This window comes from Mauremys mutica, chromosome 7 (genome assembly GCF_020497125.1).
Source record: "Mauremys mutica isolate MM-2020 ecotype Southern chromosome 7, ASM2049712v1, whole genome shotgun sequence".
Taxonomy (NCBI): Eukaryota; Metazoa; Chordata; order Testudines; family Geoemydidae; genus Mauremys; species Mauremys mutica.
Genome location: NC_059078.1, coordinates 14187580 through 14209865, shown reverse-complemented (window position 1 = coordinate 14209865; position 22286 = coordinate 14187580). Strand labels below are relative to the sequence as shown.

General features: G+C 41.2%; 1 protein-coding gene across 6 annotated transcripts in view; it reads left to right on the top strand.

Moving 5' to 3' along the window:
- IL5RA (interleukin 5 receptor subunit alpha) overlaps nt 1-22286 on the top strand; it is a 37716-nt gene that overhangs the window by 8005 nt on the left and 7425 nt on the right. For 3 of the 6 annotated variants that reach the window (XM_045024888.1, XM_045024887.1, XM_045024886.1), the window contains exons 2-10: nt 1210-1378; nt 5263-5347; nt 6490-6632; nt 7270-7408; nt 11387-11519; nt 11596-11783; nt 13343-13488; nt 14246-14381; nt 21674-21782. In XM_045024888.1, the coding sequence (XP_044880823.1) occupies nt 5266-5347; nt 6490-6632; nt 7270-7408; nt 11387-11519; nt 11596-11783; nt 13343-13488; nt 14246-14381; nt 21674-21782 (1076 nt within the window). In that variant the 5' untranslated portion in view covers nt 1210-1378; nt 5263-5265. Of the gene's footprint in view, nt 1-908; nt 1379-5262; nt 5348-6489; nt 6633-7269; nt 7409-11386; nt 11520-11595; nt 11784-13342; nt 13489-14245; nt 14382-21673; nt 21783-22286 lie in introns of those variants that run through there. The other 3 variants (XM_045024890.1, XM_045024889.1, XM_045024885.1) reach the window with 3 other exon arrangements.

Here is a 22286-nt window from a genome sequence, read left to right as displayed (position 1 = left end):
CTGCAAAAAGAACAGGAGTACTTGTGGCACCTTAGAGACTAACAAATTTATTTCAGCATAAGCTTTCGTGGGCAAAAACCCACTTCATCAGATACATGCAGTGGAAAATACAGTAGGAAGATATATATACACAGAGAACATGAAACAATGGGTGTTACCATACACACTGTAATGAGAGTGATCAGTTAAGGTGAGCTATTACCAGCAGAAGAGAGAAAAAAAAACTTCGTGTAGTGGTAATAAAAAATGGTCCATTTCCAGCAGTTAACAAGAAGGTGTGAGGAACTTTATTCAAGCCTAATTTAAATGGGTCATTACACAAAATTTATTCCTCCCCCGCCCCTTACAGTTCCTCACACTTTTTTTTTCTCTCCTGCTGGTAATAGCTCACCTTTACTGATCACTCTCATTACAGTGTGTATGGTAACACCCATTGTTTCATGTTCTCTGTGTATATATATCTTCCTACTGTATTTTCCACTGCATGCATCTGATGAAGTGGGTTTTAGCCCATGAAAGCTTATGCTCAAATAAATTTGTTAGGTGCCACAAGAACTCCTGTTCTTTATACTGGATGTGTTTGTCAACATAGTGATGCCGGTATAAGTTTTAAGTGTAGACCAAGCCTAAAACTAGCCTCCTTTTTCCTCCTTTACAGAAACTGTCCATTGATAATGACAAGGTTGCTTTCCCTACAAATCAGTTCTCTACATTTGTTTTTTCCTTTGCTTCTTAATTTCTCATTTCCTTTGCTATCACTTTTAATTGTAACTTTGTGCCAGAAATCTTTAACCCCGCAGAGCATTTGGGGATGCAGTTTGTATGAAAGACAGAAATCATTGTGGTGTGTTATATCATATTGCTATATGCCAAATTATTTATAGACCCACCGTAGTATGGTATATAATTAAGCCAATACAGGTAGAAGTAAAACCATTTCATGGCTTAAGAAAGCTCTTCATTCTGTGGTTATATGCACAGTTCCCTTTTTTTTTTGCACGGGCTCCTAATTAATCATCCGTCATCATTTCTAACGTACCTCTCAGAGTTGCATTTAAACAGAGAGCAGAGTTATAAAAGAAACACAGAGAGAGCTGCCCAGAGGCCAGTTTTCAGAAACAGAGCAAAGAATCTGAAAGGCACCCGTAGGATTCTGCTGGGAACCTCAAAGAACATTTTCTGGAGGAGTGACTGGGTATCCCTTTACAGATTACCTTGTCTTCCACGCACTGGGAAATGAGAGTCTGGAACCTGCTCCCAGTCAGTCAACTCTTGACAGTGGACTAGACTGCAGCTGTGCTAATAAGTAAGAAAAACCTTAACTTCTAGCAGCTGTTCTCTGCAACTTTGGCTTTTCTGCTGTCTTTTAAGATGGAAGGTACTATTTATAATTTTCTACAGTATTTATTGTATACCATACGTAATCAAAATTTGCTTGCCTCTTATTTCAGTGTGAATACTTATCATGCTTATTAATGAATAGGCTGTTAATGCTATTGCAGATGTCTAATCAGCTTGTCTAATGATTTAAAATTACACTTCTGTTTGATCAGAGAGACAAGGTGGGTGAGGTAATTTCTTTTATTGGACCAACTTCTGTTGGTGAGCGAGACAAGCTTTGGAGGCACACAGAGCTCTTCCTCAGGTCTGGGAAAAGGTACTTGCAATGTCATAGCAAAATGCAACATGGAATGGATTGCTTAGAGCACACAGTATAAGGGCCCATTCAAGGTAAAGTGGCCAGTTAACACCAATAAAAGATTTTACTTTGCCCACTTTGTCTCTGAAATATCCTGGGACCAACACGGCTACATCTACCCTGCATACATTTTCGTTTGATTACATTTTCAGTAATTTAACATACAAACCCAGCAGTAAATGATACAGTACAATGGTAAATGTATCTGAAAAGTTTGTAGTATCACATGAGTATGGAAATGCCTCTTTAAAGAGTTAATTTTTCTGTACTGGGATGATGGAAAAATGAAAATGATGGGGAAATTGAGGGTCCAGGAATCTTAGGGCAGGTCTGCACTTAAAATGCTGCTCGGCACAGCTGCCCAAATGCAACTGCGCTGCTGTAGCACTTTAATGAAAACACTCTAAGCCAATGGGAGAAAGCCCTCCCGTCAGCTTAGTTCATCCACCTCCAGGAGAGGCGGTAACTATGTCGGTGGGAGAAACTCCCCTGCTGACATAGTGCTGTCTAACCGGAGCTTAGGTCAGTATAACTACCTTGCTCAAGGGTGTGGCTTATTCATACTCCTGAGCGATGTACTTATACTGAAGTAATTCTGTGGTGCAGACCAGGGCCTAGTGTCCATCCAAGGTCCCAGGGAAAATATGTGGTGGAAGAAGAATTAGAATCCACATCTCCTGGCTCCAAGGTGAAAATTTACAAACTTAGGTGTTAGGCACCCTAATCCATCTTTCGGCTACTAAATAGATGGCTTGATTTGCAGGCGTGCTGAGCACCAGCTGCCTCCATCCAAGTCAATGTTCTGAAATTACTGAAGTCAGTACGAGAGGTGGGTCTTCAGCACATCTGAAAAGCTGGGCATTTTAGAAACCTAAAGGTGGACTCAGGTGCCTAACTTTAGGCACCTGTGTTTGAAAAAATTGATCACCGGTGTTGTGCTCCCCATTTACTGAGAGGAATATTATAAAGCTCTCTTTAAAACATTACATAATAATCCACACCTGCTGCAGCTATGATAGAATAATAAAGCACCTCCCATAGCTAAAAAGTGTAATCATAAGTGGAATCTAGTTCAATACTCTGATTACATTGGCTTAAATAATACCAGAACTAAACAGTAAGTACTGTTGCATTGCCTCTATGAGGCTCAGACCTCCCTGTTAGACTATGTATGTGTTTAGTCTAACTTTTCAGTCATTTGAATGTGTTTTAGCAGAAATATGATCTAGCCATTGTCTGTAGATTTTTGTATCATTAGTAATGTTTATGGAAGAAGAACTGAACATCTGTATGAGGCTTGCAAACGGAATTTTAAAGAAATGCTACATTTCATATTTTTACAAGACCCACTGGGTCTTTTCTTACACAAAGACATTTTTATTGGTATGATTTCTGTGTCTTTACATACAGATTAGGCAACAATTAAATAGCCCATCTTAAGGCTTGTCTCCACTGTAGCCCTAACTCAACCTATGTTATTGACTTACAGCCTCCACAGTAATGACAGCCAATGGTGAAATCCATAGGTGCCTGGCTTTTCAGGAGCTATACTGCCGTTCAGCACAAGTGGTCTTGGAGCTATTGTGCAGGCATGTGGATGGCCATGGCATGATTCTTTGAAATGCGCACGGATCTCAGAAGGGCATCAAGTGTCAGGCCAAATTTGCTTCCAACTCCATAGTAGCAGATGGAGGCCAAGCTTGGCTCCCTTGAGACTGAGCAGTTAGAAACACCACAGGTCCAACCAGACTCATGCACTTTCCTGACCAGCAAAGAACTAGCTCCCCACAGGATATAAACATAGAGAATGGAGTAGGACTTGGATGTTACACAACATCTTGTTTTCATGAACTCAACATTAAAAATAGTTCCTCTGCAGCAGAAGTTTCCAAACCTGCGCTTGCTAGATCGCTGGGGATCGGCAGAGTACTTGCTGATGGGTCATGGAAAACTGCTAGGTCATGGGATGCTCTTTTCCTTTCCAGCTGCTAAACCACTTTACAGAAACTAAAATACACTAAATACTTTCACGGTGTTATTTTTCCATGTAAAGAATTGCTGTAGTTGCCACAGACAAATTATGTGAGTCGGAATGGGAGGGAATGCAATCATGCCTGAGGACGTTCTTAGTGAGACAGTCTCTCTCTTAAGATGTAGTCCAGGGGTCGGCAACCTGCGGCACGCGTGCCAAACCTGGCACGCGAGCCGATTTTTCAGGGTACACAGGGCGGGCAGGAAGGAACCCCGGGCTGGCAGCGGGCTGAGACCGCCGCACTGGGGTTCCTGCTGCTGGCCCCTTACCAGCCGGGGTCCCCGCAGCCCCACTCACCTTGCTTCCAGTTGTAGTTCCAGTGCAGGCCCCCTGCCAGAGAGGGTCCAGGCTTCCGGCCCTGCTCAGCCCTACCAGCTGCCAGCTCCACTCACCTCAGCTGCCGATCTGGGCTTCCAGCCGCTGACCTCCTGCCAGCCGGTTAGCAACTTATAACTCAGAAGCCTGTGTGCAGCTTAAAGTATCTAAATAGGTGCCACCAGACATTGGAAAACTCAGCCAGGAAAAACAAGGGCAAGGATCACACTAAACTAATAAGATTTGCATTTTAATTTCATTTTAAATAAAGCTTCTGAAACATTTTGAAAACCTTGTTTACTTTACATATAACAGTGGTTTGGTTACATATTATAAACTGATAGAGAGACTGTCTAAAAAACATTCAAATATATTACTGGCACGCGAAGCCTTAAATTAGAGTGTATACATGAAGACTTGGCACACCACTGATGAAAGGTTGCTGACCCCTGGTCTAATACAAACAAAAATGGCTTCTCTTACACCCAGTAATAAACACAGACATGCAAGTCCCTGGAGACTGTAGCCCATAGGGCTAGCCTGCTAGCATGTTTTATTATATACCGCAAGAACATGGAAGTAACAGTTCAGGCACATCCAGCAATAACAGTGTTGACAGGAGGTAAGTTAGTAAAATAGTGTATGTGGAAGGGAAGGAGGGTAGAATGAAGGTTGTGGTGTGTGCAGAGACAACCTGTACCTGCTGATAGTGGGGGGAGGAGGGGGAGAGGACACAATTTAAAGGTTTGGCCTCAAGTCATACCCCCGCCCCCCAGGCTGACCCCGCTCCTTTACCCTCAGTCTCCCACTCCGGAAAGCAGCGGCCCCTCCCTAAGCTCCCAGATTTTGCTCCTGCCTCTCCCTGCAGGGTGCAGCTTGCAGCTCACCAGTGCCAACAGCTGCTGCACAGGGAAGGGGGATCTGCCACACCATGTGACCCACATGCCCCCCCCCCCCCATGTCCTCTTTAGGTGGGTGGTCCACAGAAATTTGGTAATGGCAAGATGTGTACCTGCAGGGGAAGGAGTGGAGGGTAGGCACTGTAAGGTGGCAACCTAATTTCCTTAATTTTGTTTATTTGCATGTAGCAACCTCAGATGTTACACTACAAACTTTGTGTGTTAATTTATAGATAAAGGGCTGCATCTTGTATTGTCTAGTTGAAATGGGCTGAGGCGTGTGCTGATAACTAACCATTATCGTTTATTACCGACAGGCTATGGCCATCGTGATGAGCATTTTTCCAGTTCTCCTTTGGAGAATGATGGCGTTTCAGGCAAACTTATTGCAAGCTAAAGGAAGTAAGTAATTTTCTTCTAGTGATACTTGAAGCTTTTGTTCTTTTGCCATTTATATGCTTACATTTTTCACGCTTCATCATTTGTTCTCCCGGGGGTCTCTGTCACCTTGTCCTTCTAAATTGTCAATCCCATCCTTCTATCTCTGCTAATATTTATGCCTTGTTTCCTTGTTCAGCATACATATGTTCCACACATATATGTACGTTTGGCAGAATTCATTTTTTTTTATTATTTCAATGGATAATACCAATGTTTATTTTAAGCCTTTTTTCCAATTTTTATTGATTCTAATTTTCACAGTTCGGCAAAATTATGGGTGTGTGTATCAGACAATTATTTAATGACAACAGGTGTTGTTATTAAAAAAGTTAAAGCTTTATACCATTAAAACACTAACTGTCAAAATCAGATGTCAAAATATACAAAGAAAATATCCTCAAATCAAACAAGAATAAGTTCTCAAGCAGCATTTCTCTTACTTTACCTATTTATAAATTTTGATTACCGATGGAAATATTTTTCATCGGTTTCTGTGTGTGTGTGCGCGTAGGGTGAAAGCGATGTATACGGACATTTGACAATAAAAATCTAATCCTGGGAAGCCTACACATATAAATTATTGTGTTTTCCATTAAATCTCTCTGTATGGTTTAATATACATTTACCCCAAGGACAAAACTCAATTCCATCTTGTTTGTAAGGCCCTGATTGTGCAAACTGATCTGTGGATGACAGCCCTGGGCCAACACAAATGCCCATGGACCTCAGGGATCCATCCATGTAAATCAACTTGAAGGATCCAAAACTATATTTTTTAAACAAACTAGATGTGATAGTAGGTTACTCAACTTCATGAACTTAAAGTAATCTGGTTTTCATAATAATTTTAGCTTGGTTAGGTTTTAATTAAATTCCTATTCAATAATCAATTTGCTCCTAACTCTCAGCCTTTTGCCCGCATATAAGAAACATGTTTTATAAGAAGCTATTGAATGAATGCAGTCTAACATTTAAATGAAGTCTGTAACCTTTTTCCTGTAGTGATAGTTACTTGAAAGTAGCTATTGCTCTGAACTACTCACTATTACTAGTTTATTCATTAGTATATCATTAATTCTTTTGTTTTCTACCTTAATCAACAGTTCAGGTTCTCCCACCTGTTAACTTCACTCTCACAGTCACTGCACTAGCAGAAGTACTTTTGCAATGGAAACCAAACCCTGATCAAGAAAAGAACTACACTGTTGAATACAATGTGGAAATTCTGACTCCTGAGCCGGAACCGGTAAGTGTAAAGTATGGCTAATACATGTTGGGTTAAATGTGCTATATCAAATTCAAACCCAAGATTTACTGATTAAGATATGACTTTCAGATACATTGGCTCATCAGATTTACTTTTGGTTTTGAATCATAAACAAATATATTAACCCAGATCCATCTCTCTCTCTCTGTCTATGGGAACAACTCTGTTCCAAGGGAGATTAACCCCAGGAGATAGCAGGTGTCAGTACTGCTGTCACTCTTCCCAAGGAATTCTACTAAGTGAGGGCAGTGTTAATTTTTGGCCCATTGAAGGCTGTCCAGGAGAGGTATTGAATCAGCACTGTTTCTGGATGGTATAATCCACCACTGATGTTACTGTATTTATTGCAGATTGACACCAGTATATAGATAGCATTTGAGTCCATGTTTCACCAAAATTCTGTACATGGAAACCTTCATTTAACCCATTTCCAGTATGCAATCCCCCATCTTAAGCACTACATTTAAAGTACCTTCATATAGGTTCAAATATCATATGATTTGAACCTTAGTTAAAGACCACTTTTGTTAGGAGATCAACCTTTGCTGGTCCCCTGAGTGAGAACCTAGGTTAGGTTTAATTGCAATTGATACTAATAAATTGTTTATTTTTCAAGTATGAGACAAAGAAAACTTGCAGTACCCGTACGGCTGTGCTTCATAATGGTTTTTCTGCACGTATTCGGACATTGCTTCTCTATAACAACTCACAAATAGAAAGTAACTGGGTTACAGCTAAACTTCAAGCTCCACCAGGTAAGATGTGTTACGAACAAGGATTTAATTTTATGTTATGTTCTAGTCTGTAGACAAGAAAGCATGAAAAAGGATGACAGGTTAAAAACTTCAAAAGGAAGCCACATCTCCTGCTCTACATGACATTGTTCTTATTGGAATCTGGAAGAAAACTATTGTATATCTTTATTCACACTGAATATTCATGACTTCATTTTGTCAATGGCACTACTTGTGGAGCAAGGTGCTATTCAGTCTGAGTATGGGTATCAGAATTTGTCCTGCAGGAGAGACAACACATAAATTCCCAAGGAGCAGAAGATGGCTGAGATTTAGGGTATCAGTTAAGATTAGCCTGGTTTTGCCAATATAATTGATAAAGAGGAGGTGGAGTAGTGGTTTTGTCAGAGCAGGGAGTGGGCAGAGATATCATGAGGATGTGTAGGATCCTGAAATGAAAAGAACATAAAGATGCACATCTTGGAAGATTAGTTGGCTCAGGGGACTGGTACCAGAATAACAGCCTTTTTCACCTGTAGGTCACTGGTTGACTTTAAACTACTATTACTTAAAAACTGTTGAGAGGTCTGTGAAATAAGTTGGGGAATCCTGTTTGGTTTCTAGTGGAGCTGATTCCTCATCACAGTTTTAACTAATTGTCTATCTATGCTGAAAGTACTGAATGGAGATGGGCACTATTTTTCAACCTTAGAAATGATCCCTAAAGGTCAAGATAGAGGCACTTTAGATGGTAGGGATGCATGTAGAAGATTATACTGCTGTTGTAAGATTTCATCCTGTAAATGGACTCGCATTCTTCTAAATCAAATCTAACCATCCCACCCTTTGTTTTAAAAAACATACTCCTGTTTTAGGATTTTGAATTCTCCATGAGACAAGTCTGTAGCACTCGTCTCTTACAGAATTTTCATTTTCCCAGTTGTCCTCATCTCTATCCTGCATTGTTTTCATTGTTGGCCTGATATCCAGCAATATCAGCAATCAGAGCCTTGTGTTACAAAAAAGCTAAGCAAACAGGCCCCAGAGAATCATAGTTATCTCCATTGCTTCTTCTATCTCCATTCCAATCTGTATCTGATTTCAATCTCTCTGGAGCTCTTGTCATCTCCATGCTAGCCAGACTCACTCTTTGAAGCCCTCAAGCCTGGAATACATACTGCAGCTGTACAACTTTGATAATTCTTACAACAGAGTTCTTGAAAGACAGTAGCTGAGATCATCTAATCCCCTCTTATTTAATAATTCAGTTCACTTCTGCTCTAGAGACAGTTTAGACCAGCTCAAGTCTAAATGTGCCAATTACATCATAAAGCCTGAAGGGCAGTGTCGTATCTGTTCTAGCCTGACTTTCTTTATGCAAACACGTTCAACCAATTCTGCAGAAGAATGAAATGGACGTGATTTTAAGAAGCTTTTGATGTTTGACATGTTTATTTAGAGAGAGATAGGTCTGTTTATATGTGTGTGTGTATGTATGTGTACTTGTCAGACATCATGCAAACTGCTTGAGAAAGCCTTATACTATTGAGCCTGATTCGAAGCCTTACAAGTCAATGGGACTATGGAGATGCTTAAAATTATGCATGTGTGTAGTAATAATTGAGCCTACAAATTTACCCTAATTGTGAGCTCAGTTGTAAGAAGTGAGTGAAAGTTCAGAAAATGTCACAATTATAGAATCCCAGGGTTGGAAGGGATGTCAGGAGGTCATCTAGGCCAACCCCCTGCTCAAAGCAGGACCAATTCTCAGACAAATTTTTGCCCCAGATCCCTAAGTGGCCCCCCCTTAAGGATTGAATTCATAACTCTGGGTTTAGCAGGTGAATGCTCAGGCCAATGCTCAAACCACTAAGCTATCCTTCCCCCATACCATACAATAAATGTTGATGGGGAAAGGTACAAAAGGGAGACAGAATTAGCCTACTGTTATAACTTAAGCACTGTGTTAAGCTCATGCCTGATAAACAAGAAAAGTCTGGGACTGGCACTCAGTGAACCAAAATTGGTGAACAAAATAATGAGGCAATGGGCTATTCTGCCCATCATTGCCTTTTGGGTGCCTTAAAAGAAAAGCCTTGTCAAGCAGCAGCTGTCTGCCAATAACCAGCGACTGAAAGATGGGAAAACAGGAACAAGCAAGCTTCACCACCATGGCTTTCCTCCCTCCTCTGCCTACTGGAACCCTGGGATCCACTGTGACGCCAGTGGGTCTTCGTCATCCTACTACCAAGAGATATTTTGAACAGACTCGGCCGAAAGGCAAGACCCAGATGATATCACTACCCCCACTGGCTCTGGCTAAATCCCGGACACCATCTGGGGTCTGAGACTGTGTTGTTTTCTTCTCTGCCTGTATATCTTTTGCCCGCCCCACCTTATTTTTCTTCTCTTTCCTATCCCTCTTCATTTGCCTTCTATTTAATAGAAGTCTGGCTTAGCCAGCCAAGACTGCATACTTTTCCAATATGTCTGTGAGCCTGTGCCTAGAGAGGCAGATAAAAGCAGTGTCTAAATAGTCCAACACTTGTACAAGTTTGCCAAGTCTTGGAGTGGCTGATAAGACTGTGTCATGCTTGTGTTTCTCTAGCAGTAAGTTTGCAAATGAGCGTTAACACCAGAGACAAAAGCTGCATTTTCTATCTTTCCTGTTCTTTTCTCTTCTCTTGTGTGTATTTGTCTTGTTTTGCCTTCTAGGAAATGGGATCAAACTTTAAAAAGAACAGCAACAGCAGCTCCAACCCACCTCAACTAACTTTTTCTCTTTTCCCCAAAAAGGGCCATTTAAGAGACTAATAAACAAAGATTTTTTCCTTCTAAAGACTCTCTATAGGTAAAGGAAAAGAGAACAAGGGATGCTGTTAAAATGAAAGTCTTGCTTAATACTTTACATTTTAAATGTTTTAACTGTTTTCCCTTCTTTTCTCCATCTTGAATAACAGGTTAAAAGGTTTTTTAATGATGTGTTTGCAATGGTACTAAGCAGGCTGAGGTCTTTGTTTTCCAAATGTTAAAGGTTGTTTAAAACTGTTTAATGTTGGAAAGTTACAGGGTCATGTTAACACCTTTAACTCTTTAGGCTGATATATAAGGCCTGACTTGAATATTGGGACAAACTTTAAATAATTATGGCTGAGTTGTGAACAAGACATGGAAAATCGTGGAAAAGTAATAATGGACCTTTATTAATAGTAGTAATTTGGAAAAGCCAAAGTAGACCTATTTGTTTAAGAAAAATTTACTGGAATTATATAAACACTGAAGTATTATGTTATGCCTGCTAATTTTTGATCACCAACCATTTTGCTGCAACTATATTACATTCATTTTAAAACAGTGACTGATACAATATAAAATTCAGAAGAGTAAAAGTCTCAACACAACTGCTGTAGAAATCGAGTCCAGTCACTTTAGCCTTTTACAGGCATTGAACGTTAGTGCAGTATTAATTGCATAATAAAAATGTCTGCAAAATTGTGGACTGTGCAAAGTAAGCCAATTAAAATAAAAACTGCAGTGGAAGCCACAAGGTCTGCAATTTGCATACTGTCGCAAATGAAGTAGGGCTGTACTCATATAGACCATCAAATGTAGTATAACGTGCTTAAGTGTTTGCTGGAATGGGGTTTAAAGAAATTGCTTCAAGTGAATGGGGCTAAGAGAAAATATTTTAAAACTTTCTAAAACATTTCTAAACATTGTTTCCCGTAACCGAGGGGCATACACAGACAACGTGATGGTGTCCGTTGGTATAAAAATAACAATTTGCAGTGTTTGGGATGAACTGCTTCATCCCACTCTTGTATAAATATTTGATATCTAGACAGATTAGATAGAATATATACATATACAAGGAACCAAAGATTGTAATCAATTGTATTTTATGTTATTTTATATTCATGAGTAATAAGAACATGCTAGTAAATATTTAGCACTTATTATCTTACAAGTGCATCCTTTTATGTATTGTTGGTGCTATAGGTGCTGTTGAGACATCAGTTACTAACTTATCCTGTGTGATTTACACGGACATTAATAATACTGCATCTCTTCATTGCACCTGGCTTGCTGGCAAAGAGGCACCAGAAGATACAAAATATTTTCTATTTTACAGGTAAGGGTCTGCTTCTATTTTTACCCCATGTTAGTTTCCTTAAGATAATAGTGTCTTACAAACTAATCTAATTTAGGTATAATAGCTACACTGAAGAATGCCAAGAATATAGTAAAGACAAATGGGAGAGAAATATTGGTTGCCGATTTTCAAACACTTACATAAAGACTAGTGAAGCTGATGAAGTCATCATACACATTAATGGGTCAAGCAAGTACACTGCAATCAAACCTTTTGAACAATTATTTAATCCAAATGCCATTGGTGAGTAAATATTTTTAGTTTTTACACATTAAAATATCAGTATAACTTCTTAGATCTTGGTGAAATGTTTTCAGTGAAATCTTTAAATATTCTGGTATAAAACTCAAACCTGCTCTGCATTTTGGTTTAAAGATTTGCTGAAGTTCATTGGTGCTTTGAATGATCCATGGTCCAGTTTAAGATATGGGCTAGTTTAAGGTTTTGCATGGATATTTTCTGAAAGTGGATGTGTTAGTGTGGAACTAGGGGAAATATGATGATTTTAACTGTGTGGTTTTAACAGTTAGGTTTAAATTCTAGGACAATAAAAAATAAGAGATAGAAATAACCTATTAGTTCATCTAATTTATCTGTCTGCCAAAGTATGGTTTCCCATAATATTTTTTTTACTGCTTTATCCAGTCTAGCTTTAAATGTCCCAAGCAATGCAGCTTTTACCAGTTTTTATTATACAGTTTAACACATTTCATTGGAAGGAAGCTTTTCCTGATAGGTTAATTTTACTTTTCTTAATGTCATCCCTTTAGTCTAGTTTAAACTCCTTTGATTCTCTTATATAATTCCTCCCCCTTCTGAGTTTTTACAACCTTCACTTATTTATAGACTTATCACATCTCCTTTCATATGTTGCTTAACTAAGAGAGACATATTTAACTTTTTAAACTTACATTTTAGAGGTAGCCACATATTCCATGTCAATGCTCTTCTCTGAACTTCTTGCAATTTTTCAGAAACTTTATGGCATCATGGTGCCTGGAGTACACTGAAGTACTGTATTCCAGTCACCATATTACCAAAAGGATGTTGAAAAATGGGAAGGTTTTACAACATAGATGGACTCAGCAGGACATATAGCAGCACCTTTGGCACAGGAGAGGCAAGATTTGTATGTGGAGGGCAGCGTCCATATCCACCATCCTGCGAGGGCGGCAGTCAGGCAGCCTTTGGTGGCTTGATGTTGGAGGTGCAAGTCCCGTGGCTTCAGCAGCAGTTTGGCGGCGGGTACATCGAAGCCGCGGGACCGGCAGACCTTCCGCAGGCAAGCCATCGAATCCGTAGGACCGGGGACCTCCCGCAGGCACACCACCGAAGGCTGCCTGACTGCCATGCTTGGGGTGGCAAAAAAGCTAGAGCCGCCCCTGGTCACCCTACAAAAGCTGATGGAGGCTAAGGAGAAAAGGGGGGAAAGGTTATAGCAACAAGACATATTTTGCATGAAAAAAATCTTACCTTCTCTTTGTCAATAATGAATCTTACACGGCATGAAATAATTGAATGGGTTTTTTTTGTTTTTTGTTTTTTTTAAATCTTGTAAAGGATTTTAATAAAGGAGGTCAGTTTCTCAGTAATTGTTGATATATCAGTGGCTTTACCTACTTTTCAGTGTTTGTTTTTCCACTGATATATTCAGTTCTTTTAAACCTATCATACAACAAACTCAAAGTGAAACTCATGGGCTATACATTCAACCAGATCCAAACCATAGCCAAGCTTTGAACAACCTCCTGCCAAGAGTCTTGCTTTATTGGTAACACACTGGTATCTTATTCATTTTCTAGAGAAAGTGAATCCGCCCAGAAATGTCACCGTGTCTTTAAAACAAAACAACCTCCTGATCACGTGGGAAATGCCAGTTTCTTCTTTCATAGAGGACTGTTTTGAATATCAACTTTACATCTACAACTGGAAGATGGATTACAAACAGGTAACTGCTTGTTAAAAGTTGAGGTATTCTGTATAGAATTGAATATGAACTGTCTTTCTTATATGTCTAGAAAAGGTCTCATATGTAATCTAGCGAAAAAGTCTTCTGGTTCATGGACATCTTTTGAGTTTCAAATTATGCATGTAACCAGAACTCCAACTACCATCCTCTAAAATCTACAGATCTAGTGTCAAATCTTAGTCCCACTGAAATCAATGGGAAAACTCCCACTGAGTTTAGTGGGACTAGGATTTCACCCATAATTATGAATTATACCCACATTTTAGCTTGGAAAACACTAATGGAACAATTTAAAATGTTCATCAGTTTTGGATGCTCATCTTGATGCATCCAGGTCCATTCTGTCAACGGTACAGGTGCTCAGCAACTCTGAAAACCCAACATTAAGAGTCTTAAACTGGGCTCCCAAAACCAGTGAATACTTTTGAAAATTTTGGCCTGAATGAATTGCAGGTGAAAAATGGTGGATGTAATTAATTGTGGGTGCAAAATTGTGCCCACAAATATGGAGGTTTTGTGTGAAAATCAAGTCTTTGGCATCCACCTCTATGCTATTAAAGCTAATTTAAAAGAAGAACAAACACAATAATCAATTTGTAACAATGCTTATATTTATGCCTAAAGCAAATATTGTAAATTTACTTCTGAAGTTTAGTAACTGTAGCAATTTAAGTGTTGTTGTCTTGACCATATTAGTCTTAAGAAATCTATGACAGAGTTATGTTGTTTTTAACAGATACTGGAAATAGAGTTAAATAGTTTCAGTTTAAGTATTGATGACACCTGCAGATACTCCGTACAGATAAGAGCTAATCATCAATCATGGTGTACTGAAGGATTTTGGAGTAATTGGACTGAACCTCTTTATATTGGTAAGAATCAAAATGTATTTGTCTAATAGGTATTTTAATACATATGTTACTGAAGGCTAAATTCTGTTTAATCATGAGCATATACTGCTACCGTTAACTTCAATGGAAGCTATGCAAGTGTATCTGAGGATGTACATTGACTCTTTAATTGTTGCTACTACTTGCTACCTCTGGGTAGGCCAGAATATGGGTTCCATTCATAAAGAAATGTGTGGATAAATGAAACATTTGTTTGAAAGAACACTTGAAAATAGTTTAGATCCCAAATTCAGGTTTTAATTAAAAGAATCAATAAAAACAGCTTCCTAAAAATAAACATGGTGTTGTAAACACAAATGCAATTGTATTGCTAACACATGAGAACCAGAAAATGAAACTGACTGGTTCAAGTTTTAGAGCTGGTTGAAAAGGATTGACTGAACTACACCCACAACTCTCTGTGAAGTTAATGAGGGCTGTGCATGCTTGGCACCTCTGAAATCAGGATCCTAGGGGAGCTCCCTCCTGCCTATTGGTACAATGTTGGAGCATTGGCTATGTCTACACTTGCAGAGTTTTTGCGCTCTCAGTTTCAACGGTGCTAGTGAACTGATGAAAGAAAAGTGCTGGTTTGTGTACTCACTTACTTCCACAGGCATCAGAGAGTGTTTATATTTGCAGCACTTCCATCAACGATGAGAGCAGCTATTCCACAGTGCAGCTCTCTCCATTTTGAGGATAGGTCTTGTGGGAAGTGTGTGTGTGTGTGGGGGGGGGGGGGGGGGGTAATTGTGGGGCATCCTGGGTCCCTGCACAGCCTCCTCTCCCCAACCACTGATCAGCTCCAGTAGCTCAGCATTGCTCCAAGCAGGGGATCATTGGCTCCCTGGAGCAGGCATTGTCACCTGGCCAGATGATAAGTGAGCACTTGCAAGAAAACAGGAAGGGGAATTTCAAAGTTACCGGGGCTTTACAGGGGGAGAGGTGAATGTCTGTTTACCTGGAGTCACAGCAGCAGAGCTGCTGCCAGAGTGGTCACCTAGGCATTGTGGGATATCCTGCAGAGATTAAAAGCTGTGTAAACAGGAAGAACGTGTCATCAATTGCACATCACCGCAAAAGCGTCACTGGTAAGAGCTGTACCCCTCTCGTGGAGGTGGTTCTCTCTTTGCGGTGAAACTTCTGAGTTTTACTGGAAAAAGTCATTGGCAAGTGTAGACGCTCCTTTGGTTTTTCACAAAAAAGGGACTTTTTCCGCTTTAAATGGCAAGTGTAGACATGATTGGTGGAATACTATTTCAGAGAAATGAATGCCACCTCCTGAATCTACCTCTTGTAGTAACCTGCAGTGTCCTTAGATGTCTCCATATAATTACTAGCCTGGGGCAATTTTGTTCTCCATGTGAAATATGACAAGATCCTAGCCTGAGCTGGCACAGCTGGGTCTGACATGCATCACACCTGAAGAAATCAGCATGTCCTGCTAGCTGTTTACTTCTTTAAATTTGACACATACCTGCCACAAACACCGCCCCCCCCACGGTGATATGGGTGCTGGTGTGCTAATGCCAAAAGTCAAAGCAAATAGTGAGGTCAGGTACTCCTTATTAGACGTTACCTGAACTCCCATGGGGATCTGTGAAGATTAGCATCTTTGGAAGGCATTAATTTGCCTAGATCTGATCCACTTGATACTGCATTTCCTGATTGCTGAACATGTTTTCATAGAAGTAGCAGTTATCTTATCATGACACATTATCGACTGTTTGTACTCAGCCATCCCCTCTCACTCTTATCTTTGGAGTTATATTTCTTTACTTCCTGATTTTCTTTAAAAAAAATGTTCTTCACTTTGCTCTCTCCTGTTTACCAAACTCTTCAACGCCCTTATACCTCTTCTTTAATGAACATTAATGTGCTAATCTGCCTAGTTGGCTCTAATGAATTTGCTGGGTACCTTCACCCAGCTCCTGGTAACAGCGCGTCCTTCAGAAGTGGGGCCACAGCAGTGCTCTGGTGCTAACCAAGCTCTGCCCACAAAATGAAGGAAGGCAGTATAGGGCTGCTTACATTGGCCCTACTCTCTTTCCATGCTGGAGAAATTTTCCCCAACCCTTTATGACTCATTTATAGCTCCTATAAGCCAGTGGTTCTCAAACTGATTTGATTGCATATACCCCCTTTGTGTCTGTAGTAGTTTACAATCCTCCCTGCCCCGCTCCCGGCCCACAAGTACATATCTGGCCACTTTAGCTATGAAGGCAGAGCAGGGAGCAGTGGCTGCTGATGGGGCGTCCGGCTCTGAAGGCAACACCGCCACCAGCAGCAGAGCAGAAGTCAGGATGGCAATACCATACCATGCTACTCTTATTTCTCCACTGCCTTCAGAGCTGGATGCCCAGCCACCAACCGCTGCTCTCCTAAAGCTTCTCACCCCCTTCCCCTAAATACATTCCACTCCCTCACAGTTTGAGAACCTACTGGAGCAGGGGTCAAAATTTACCACATTCACAATTTCTGAGTTGCCAGGTTAAGGCCCTGTGTTAAGCTTTCAGCTGCAGGTATGTCTACACTATGAAATTAGGTCGAATTTATAGAAGTCATTTTTTTAGAAATCATTTTTTTACAGTCAATTGTGCATGTCCCCACACAAAATGGTCTAAGTGCATTAACTCAGTGGACTGCGTCCATAGTATGAAGGCTAGCGTCGACTTCCAGAGCGTCGCACTGTGGGTAGCTATCCCACAGTTCCCACAGTCTCTGCCGCCCATTGGAATTCTAAGTTGAGAGCCCAATGCCTGATGGGGCAAAAACAGTGTCCTAGGTGGTTCTGGGTACATGGCGTCAGGTCTCCCTCTCCCTCCTTCCCTCCCTCCATGAAAGCAACGGTAGAAAAGCGTTTCACGCCTTTTTTCCTGGGTTACCTGTGCAGATGCCATACCATGGTAAGCATGGAGCCGGCTCAGCTCACCGTCACCATACGTCTCCTGGGTGCTGGCAGACGTGGGACTGCATTGCTACACAGCAGCAGCTCATTGCCTTTTGGCAGCAGACAGTACATTAGGACTGGTAGCCATCGTCATCATACTCCTGGGTGCTCTTTTAGCTGACCTCGGTGAGGTTGGTCAGGGGCGCCTGGGCAGACGTGGGAGTGACTTAGCTAGGTCATTCGCCAGTCGTACTGCACCATCTTCTGGTGAGCACCCAGGAGATGACGCTGGCCAGCAATCGTAATGCAGCATCTTCTGCCAAGCAGATGGCTAGCAGTCGTACTGCACCATCTGCTGCCAGCCTAAGATGTATAAGATAGATGGAGTGGCTCAAAACAAGAAATAGATCAGATTTGTTTTGTATTCATTGGCTTCCCCCTCCCTCCGTGAAATCAACGGCCTGCTAAACCCAGGGTTTTGAGTTCAATCCTTAAGGGGGGGCCATTCTTTGTGACAGCTGTTTGTGTTTCTCCTTGATGCAAAGCCATCCCCTTTGTTGATTTTAATTCCCTGCAAGCCATGTCATCAGTTGCCCCTCCCTCCGTCAGAGCAACGGCAGACAATCGCTTCGCGCCTTTTTTCAGCACAGACGCCATAGCACTGGGAACATGGAGCCCGCTCAGATCACCGTGGCAATTATGAGCACTGTAAACATCACACGCATTATCCTGCAGTATATGCAGAACCAGAACCTGCAAAAGTGAAACCAGGCGAGGAGGTGACGGCAGCGCGGTGACAAGAGTGATGAGGACATAGACTTCTCACAAAGTACGGGCCCCGGCAGTGTGCACATCATGGTGTTAATGGGGCAGGATCATGCCATGGAATGCTGATTCTGGTCCCGGGAAACAAGCACAGACTGGTGGGACCACATAGTGTTGCAGGTCTGGGATGATTCCCAGTGGCTGCGAAACTTTCGCATGTGTAAAGGCACTTTCATGGAACTTTGTGACTTGCTTTCCCCTGCCCTGAAGCACTAGAATACCAAGATGAGAGCAGCCCTCACAGTTGAGAAGCGAATGGTGATAGCCCTCTGGAAGCTTATAACGCTAGACAGCTACCGGTCAGTCGGGCATCAATTTGGAGTGGGCAAATCTACTGTGGGTGCTGCTGTGATCCAAATAGCCAACGCAATCAAAGAGCTGCTGATATCAAGGTTAGTGACTCTGGGAAATGTGCAGGCCATAGTGGATGGCTTTGCTGCAATGGGATTCCCTAACTGTGGTGGGGCGATAGATGGAACCCATATCCCTATCTTGGTATCGGAGCACCAAGCCAGCGAGTACATAAACCAAAAGGGATATTTTTCAATGGTGCTGCAAGCACTGGTGGATCACAAGGGACGTTTCACCAACATCAACATGGGATGGCTGGGAAAGGTACATGACGCTCGCATCTTCAGGAACTCTGGTCTGTTTCAAAAGCTGCAGGAAGGGACTTTCTTCCCAGACCAGAAAATAACCGTAGGGGATGTTGAAATGCCTATAGTTATCCTTGGGGACCCAGCCTACCCCTTAATGCCATGACTCATGACACTGTACATAGGCAGCCTGGATAGTAGTCAGGAGCTGTTCAACTATAGGCTGAGCGAGTGCAGAATGGTGGTAGAATGTGTATTTGGATGTTTAAAAGCACACTGGCGCAGTTTACTGACTTGAATAGATCTCAGCAAAACCAATATTCCTATTGTTATTACTGCTTGCTGTGCGCTCCACAATATCTGTGAGAGTAAGGGGGAGACATTTATGGCGGGGTGGGAGGTTGAGGCAAATTGCCTGGCTGCTGATTATGCACAGCCAGACACCAGGGTGGTTAGAAGTGTACATGAGTGTGCGGTAGGCATCAGAGAAGCTTTGAAACCAGTTTCATGATTGGCCAGGCTACGGTGTGAAAGTTCTGTTTGTTTCTCCTTGATGAAACCCCACCTTTGGTTCACTCTACTTCCCTGTAAGCTAACCACCCTCCCCGCTCCCCTTCGATCACCGCTTGCGGAGGCAATAAAGTCATTGTTGCTTCACATTCATGCATTCTTTATTAATTCATCACACAGAGGGATAACTGCCAAGGTAGCTCCCCATACAGCGATCAGATCCCATACCTCCTGTTCGGTCCATGCTGGAGCTCTTTTGCGATTCTGGGACTCCATGGTCACCTCTGCTGATGAGCTCTGCGTGGTCACCTGTGCTGATCAGCATGCAATGCTGGCCAAACAGAAAATGAAATTCAAAAGTTCGCAGGACTTTTCCTGTCTACCTGGCCAGTGCATCTGAGTTGAGAGCGCTGTCCAGAGCGGTCACAATGAAGCACTCTGGGATAGCTCCTGGAGGCCAATACCGACGAATTACATCCATGCTATCCCAAATTCGACCCGGCAAGGCCGATTTCAGCACTAATCCCCTGTCGGAGGTGGAGTAAAGAAATCGAGTTTAAGAGCCCTTCAAGTAAAAAAAAAGGGCTTCATTTTGTGGACTGGTGCATGGTTAAATCGAGGTAACACTGCTAAATTCGACCTAAAATCATAGTGTAGGCTTGGCCTGCCATTAGCTGGGCCCTTACTTCTTATTTGAAGTATGAGGAAATACTGCCTTGTCTCAGGTAGCACACTGTGATAACTTTGGCAAACGTTGAATCTGCAGAGGATAACTGGGTAAATCTTAGTCTGCTTGTCTGTGGAGAATTTATTAGACCTGATCTAGCCTACGACAATGAACTGTTTATGCGTCAAGTGCGTCTGCAGTGGAGAACTGGTTTCACATGTGTTTTGCAGAACTTGAACTTGCAACCTCATATGTTGCATCACTAATTAATTGCAAACATGAAACGTATTCAAACTGATGAAAAAACTAAAAATGCACTTAGATGTCTCACCAGGATCATTCACTTAAAACCTGAAAAAACCCAATTAAATTCCCCACAACAAACTTAATTCAGTTTCAGTTAAGGTTGCTAGGTTTCTCTTATTTACAAACAGAAATTTGTATTCCTGATTCCTGCCTTACCTTATGGCTCTTTAGGATCACAGGCAGCCAAATTAAGGCACAGAAGCTTCAGACTGTTCTACTTTGTGCTGGGAACCAGGAATAGCTCACTCCAGTTTTAGGACTAAGAAAATGTAAATGCATTTTAGGGCTACTTTCCACCCCACCCTCCCAGACTTGCCCTTAGCCCAGCTTGGCCTTAGGCTTCATTTTCTTGGAAGTATAATGAAGAATATACTTCATTATAGTATATAATGTAACCAGAATTAAAAAAAAACCTATTTAAATCAATGGTGGTAATTAATATACACAATGTTAGCCCAGGTCGCTGAGCTGCAATGGCACAGGACCCAATCCTGCAATCATTTCTCATGTGAGCACTCCATACCCACAAAAGTAGTCCCAGTGACTACAGGGAGACTACTCACTTAAGATCTGCATGCTTAGACACTTAGTCCTTCATTCCCCAGAAAAGGATCTGTTCCAAAGGTGAATATTATTTCTTTTTGAAACCTGAGTATTGTGCTACTCACCAATTTATATCCTTTCAATTATTCAGTGACAGTCATTCTGTCACCTCGATATGGGCCTTGTGCCATTCTCATAGACATGGGGGCGGACTTTAATGTTCAAATGTAAATGTTTTCTTTCTATAGCTCAGAGTGGTGAAATGTGACATTAGGAACACCTTTGTCAAACAGGAACATTGTCCTTAATGTAATAGGTGTTTCTGCCCCCAGGCAGTTGGAGCAGTGACATTCTTCCTGAGGGAGGATAAACAACAGACTTCAAAGAAAGATCGGTGGTCTCATTGCATGTTTTATTGGCCATGGCTATTAAGTCAGGAAAATCCAACTCCTGACTTGAAAGGATTAATATAAATAACTGAAGGCTGGTTTAACGGAAAAAGTTTTTTGTGACCACGATTATAAGCAAACTGTCTCTTTTTTTGCAGACTCAGCCATATTTGCCTGTTGTGTGGAATTGCACAACTCAGTATGTTAACATAGCAGGGTGTACTGTACTGATAATGATTGTGGCCCTGATTTATGACAATTCTTAGCTTGCTTTCTTTCTTCTATGCATACATTGAAACCTAGCCATGTGGAAGAAGTTCTTAATGCTGAATTTGCTACAGAGTGTTCCCCAGTCACAGATATAAAAGATTTTATATGGAGAGAGATAAATTGTGATCTCGGTTACATCCATGTAAACCCACTGAATGAAGTAAGCTTGGTTCCAAGGGCTTATCTATTAGAAGAATTTTTCCCCAATGTGTTTTTTCCAAAGGAAAAAATCTCACCACCTTTTTCTCTCTTTCTTTCTTTTTTTTTTTTAAATCTAGGAAAAAACCAGCCAAGGACTCCAGTAGACTCCAAGGCCTACACGGTTCTCATTGCACTTATAGTATTTGTATGTTCCACGGCATTGCTTACTGCTATAATATGCAGAAAGTAAGTATTTTTGATTAGGCAATAACTAATTAGCATAGAATAAATTTGCAAGAGGAATCATTAAATGAATTATTCTGTACTCAAAGGGCTTTTATTTTGGTATTAAACATGATTAATACAAATCAAGAATATTGATAACATGATAAAAGTTGTTCAGTGAATTTGAGGAAGTTTAGGAGAATGCTCAACTTAATCTCAAATTCCAAAGCCATGTGTTGAACTGTCTCAGTGTGAGATGGACTGTCGGGACGCTAACTTATCTACTTTGCTCAGTCCTCACTAAGATGGACCCTGCTGGCCATTTATCTCCATAGAAGAATGCCACCTCGAGACCCAACAAAAGCTGCTCAGAGAAACCATCTTTCATGGTTAAAGACAAAGGCCAGTATTTTCAAACTTGTGGTCTAAAACCAGGCACCTGAAATCCATATTTAGGCACCTGTACATGTGGCCTGATTTTCACTGACTTCACTGGGAGGCAAAGGTGTTGAGCACCACCAGAAA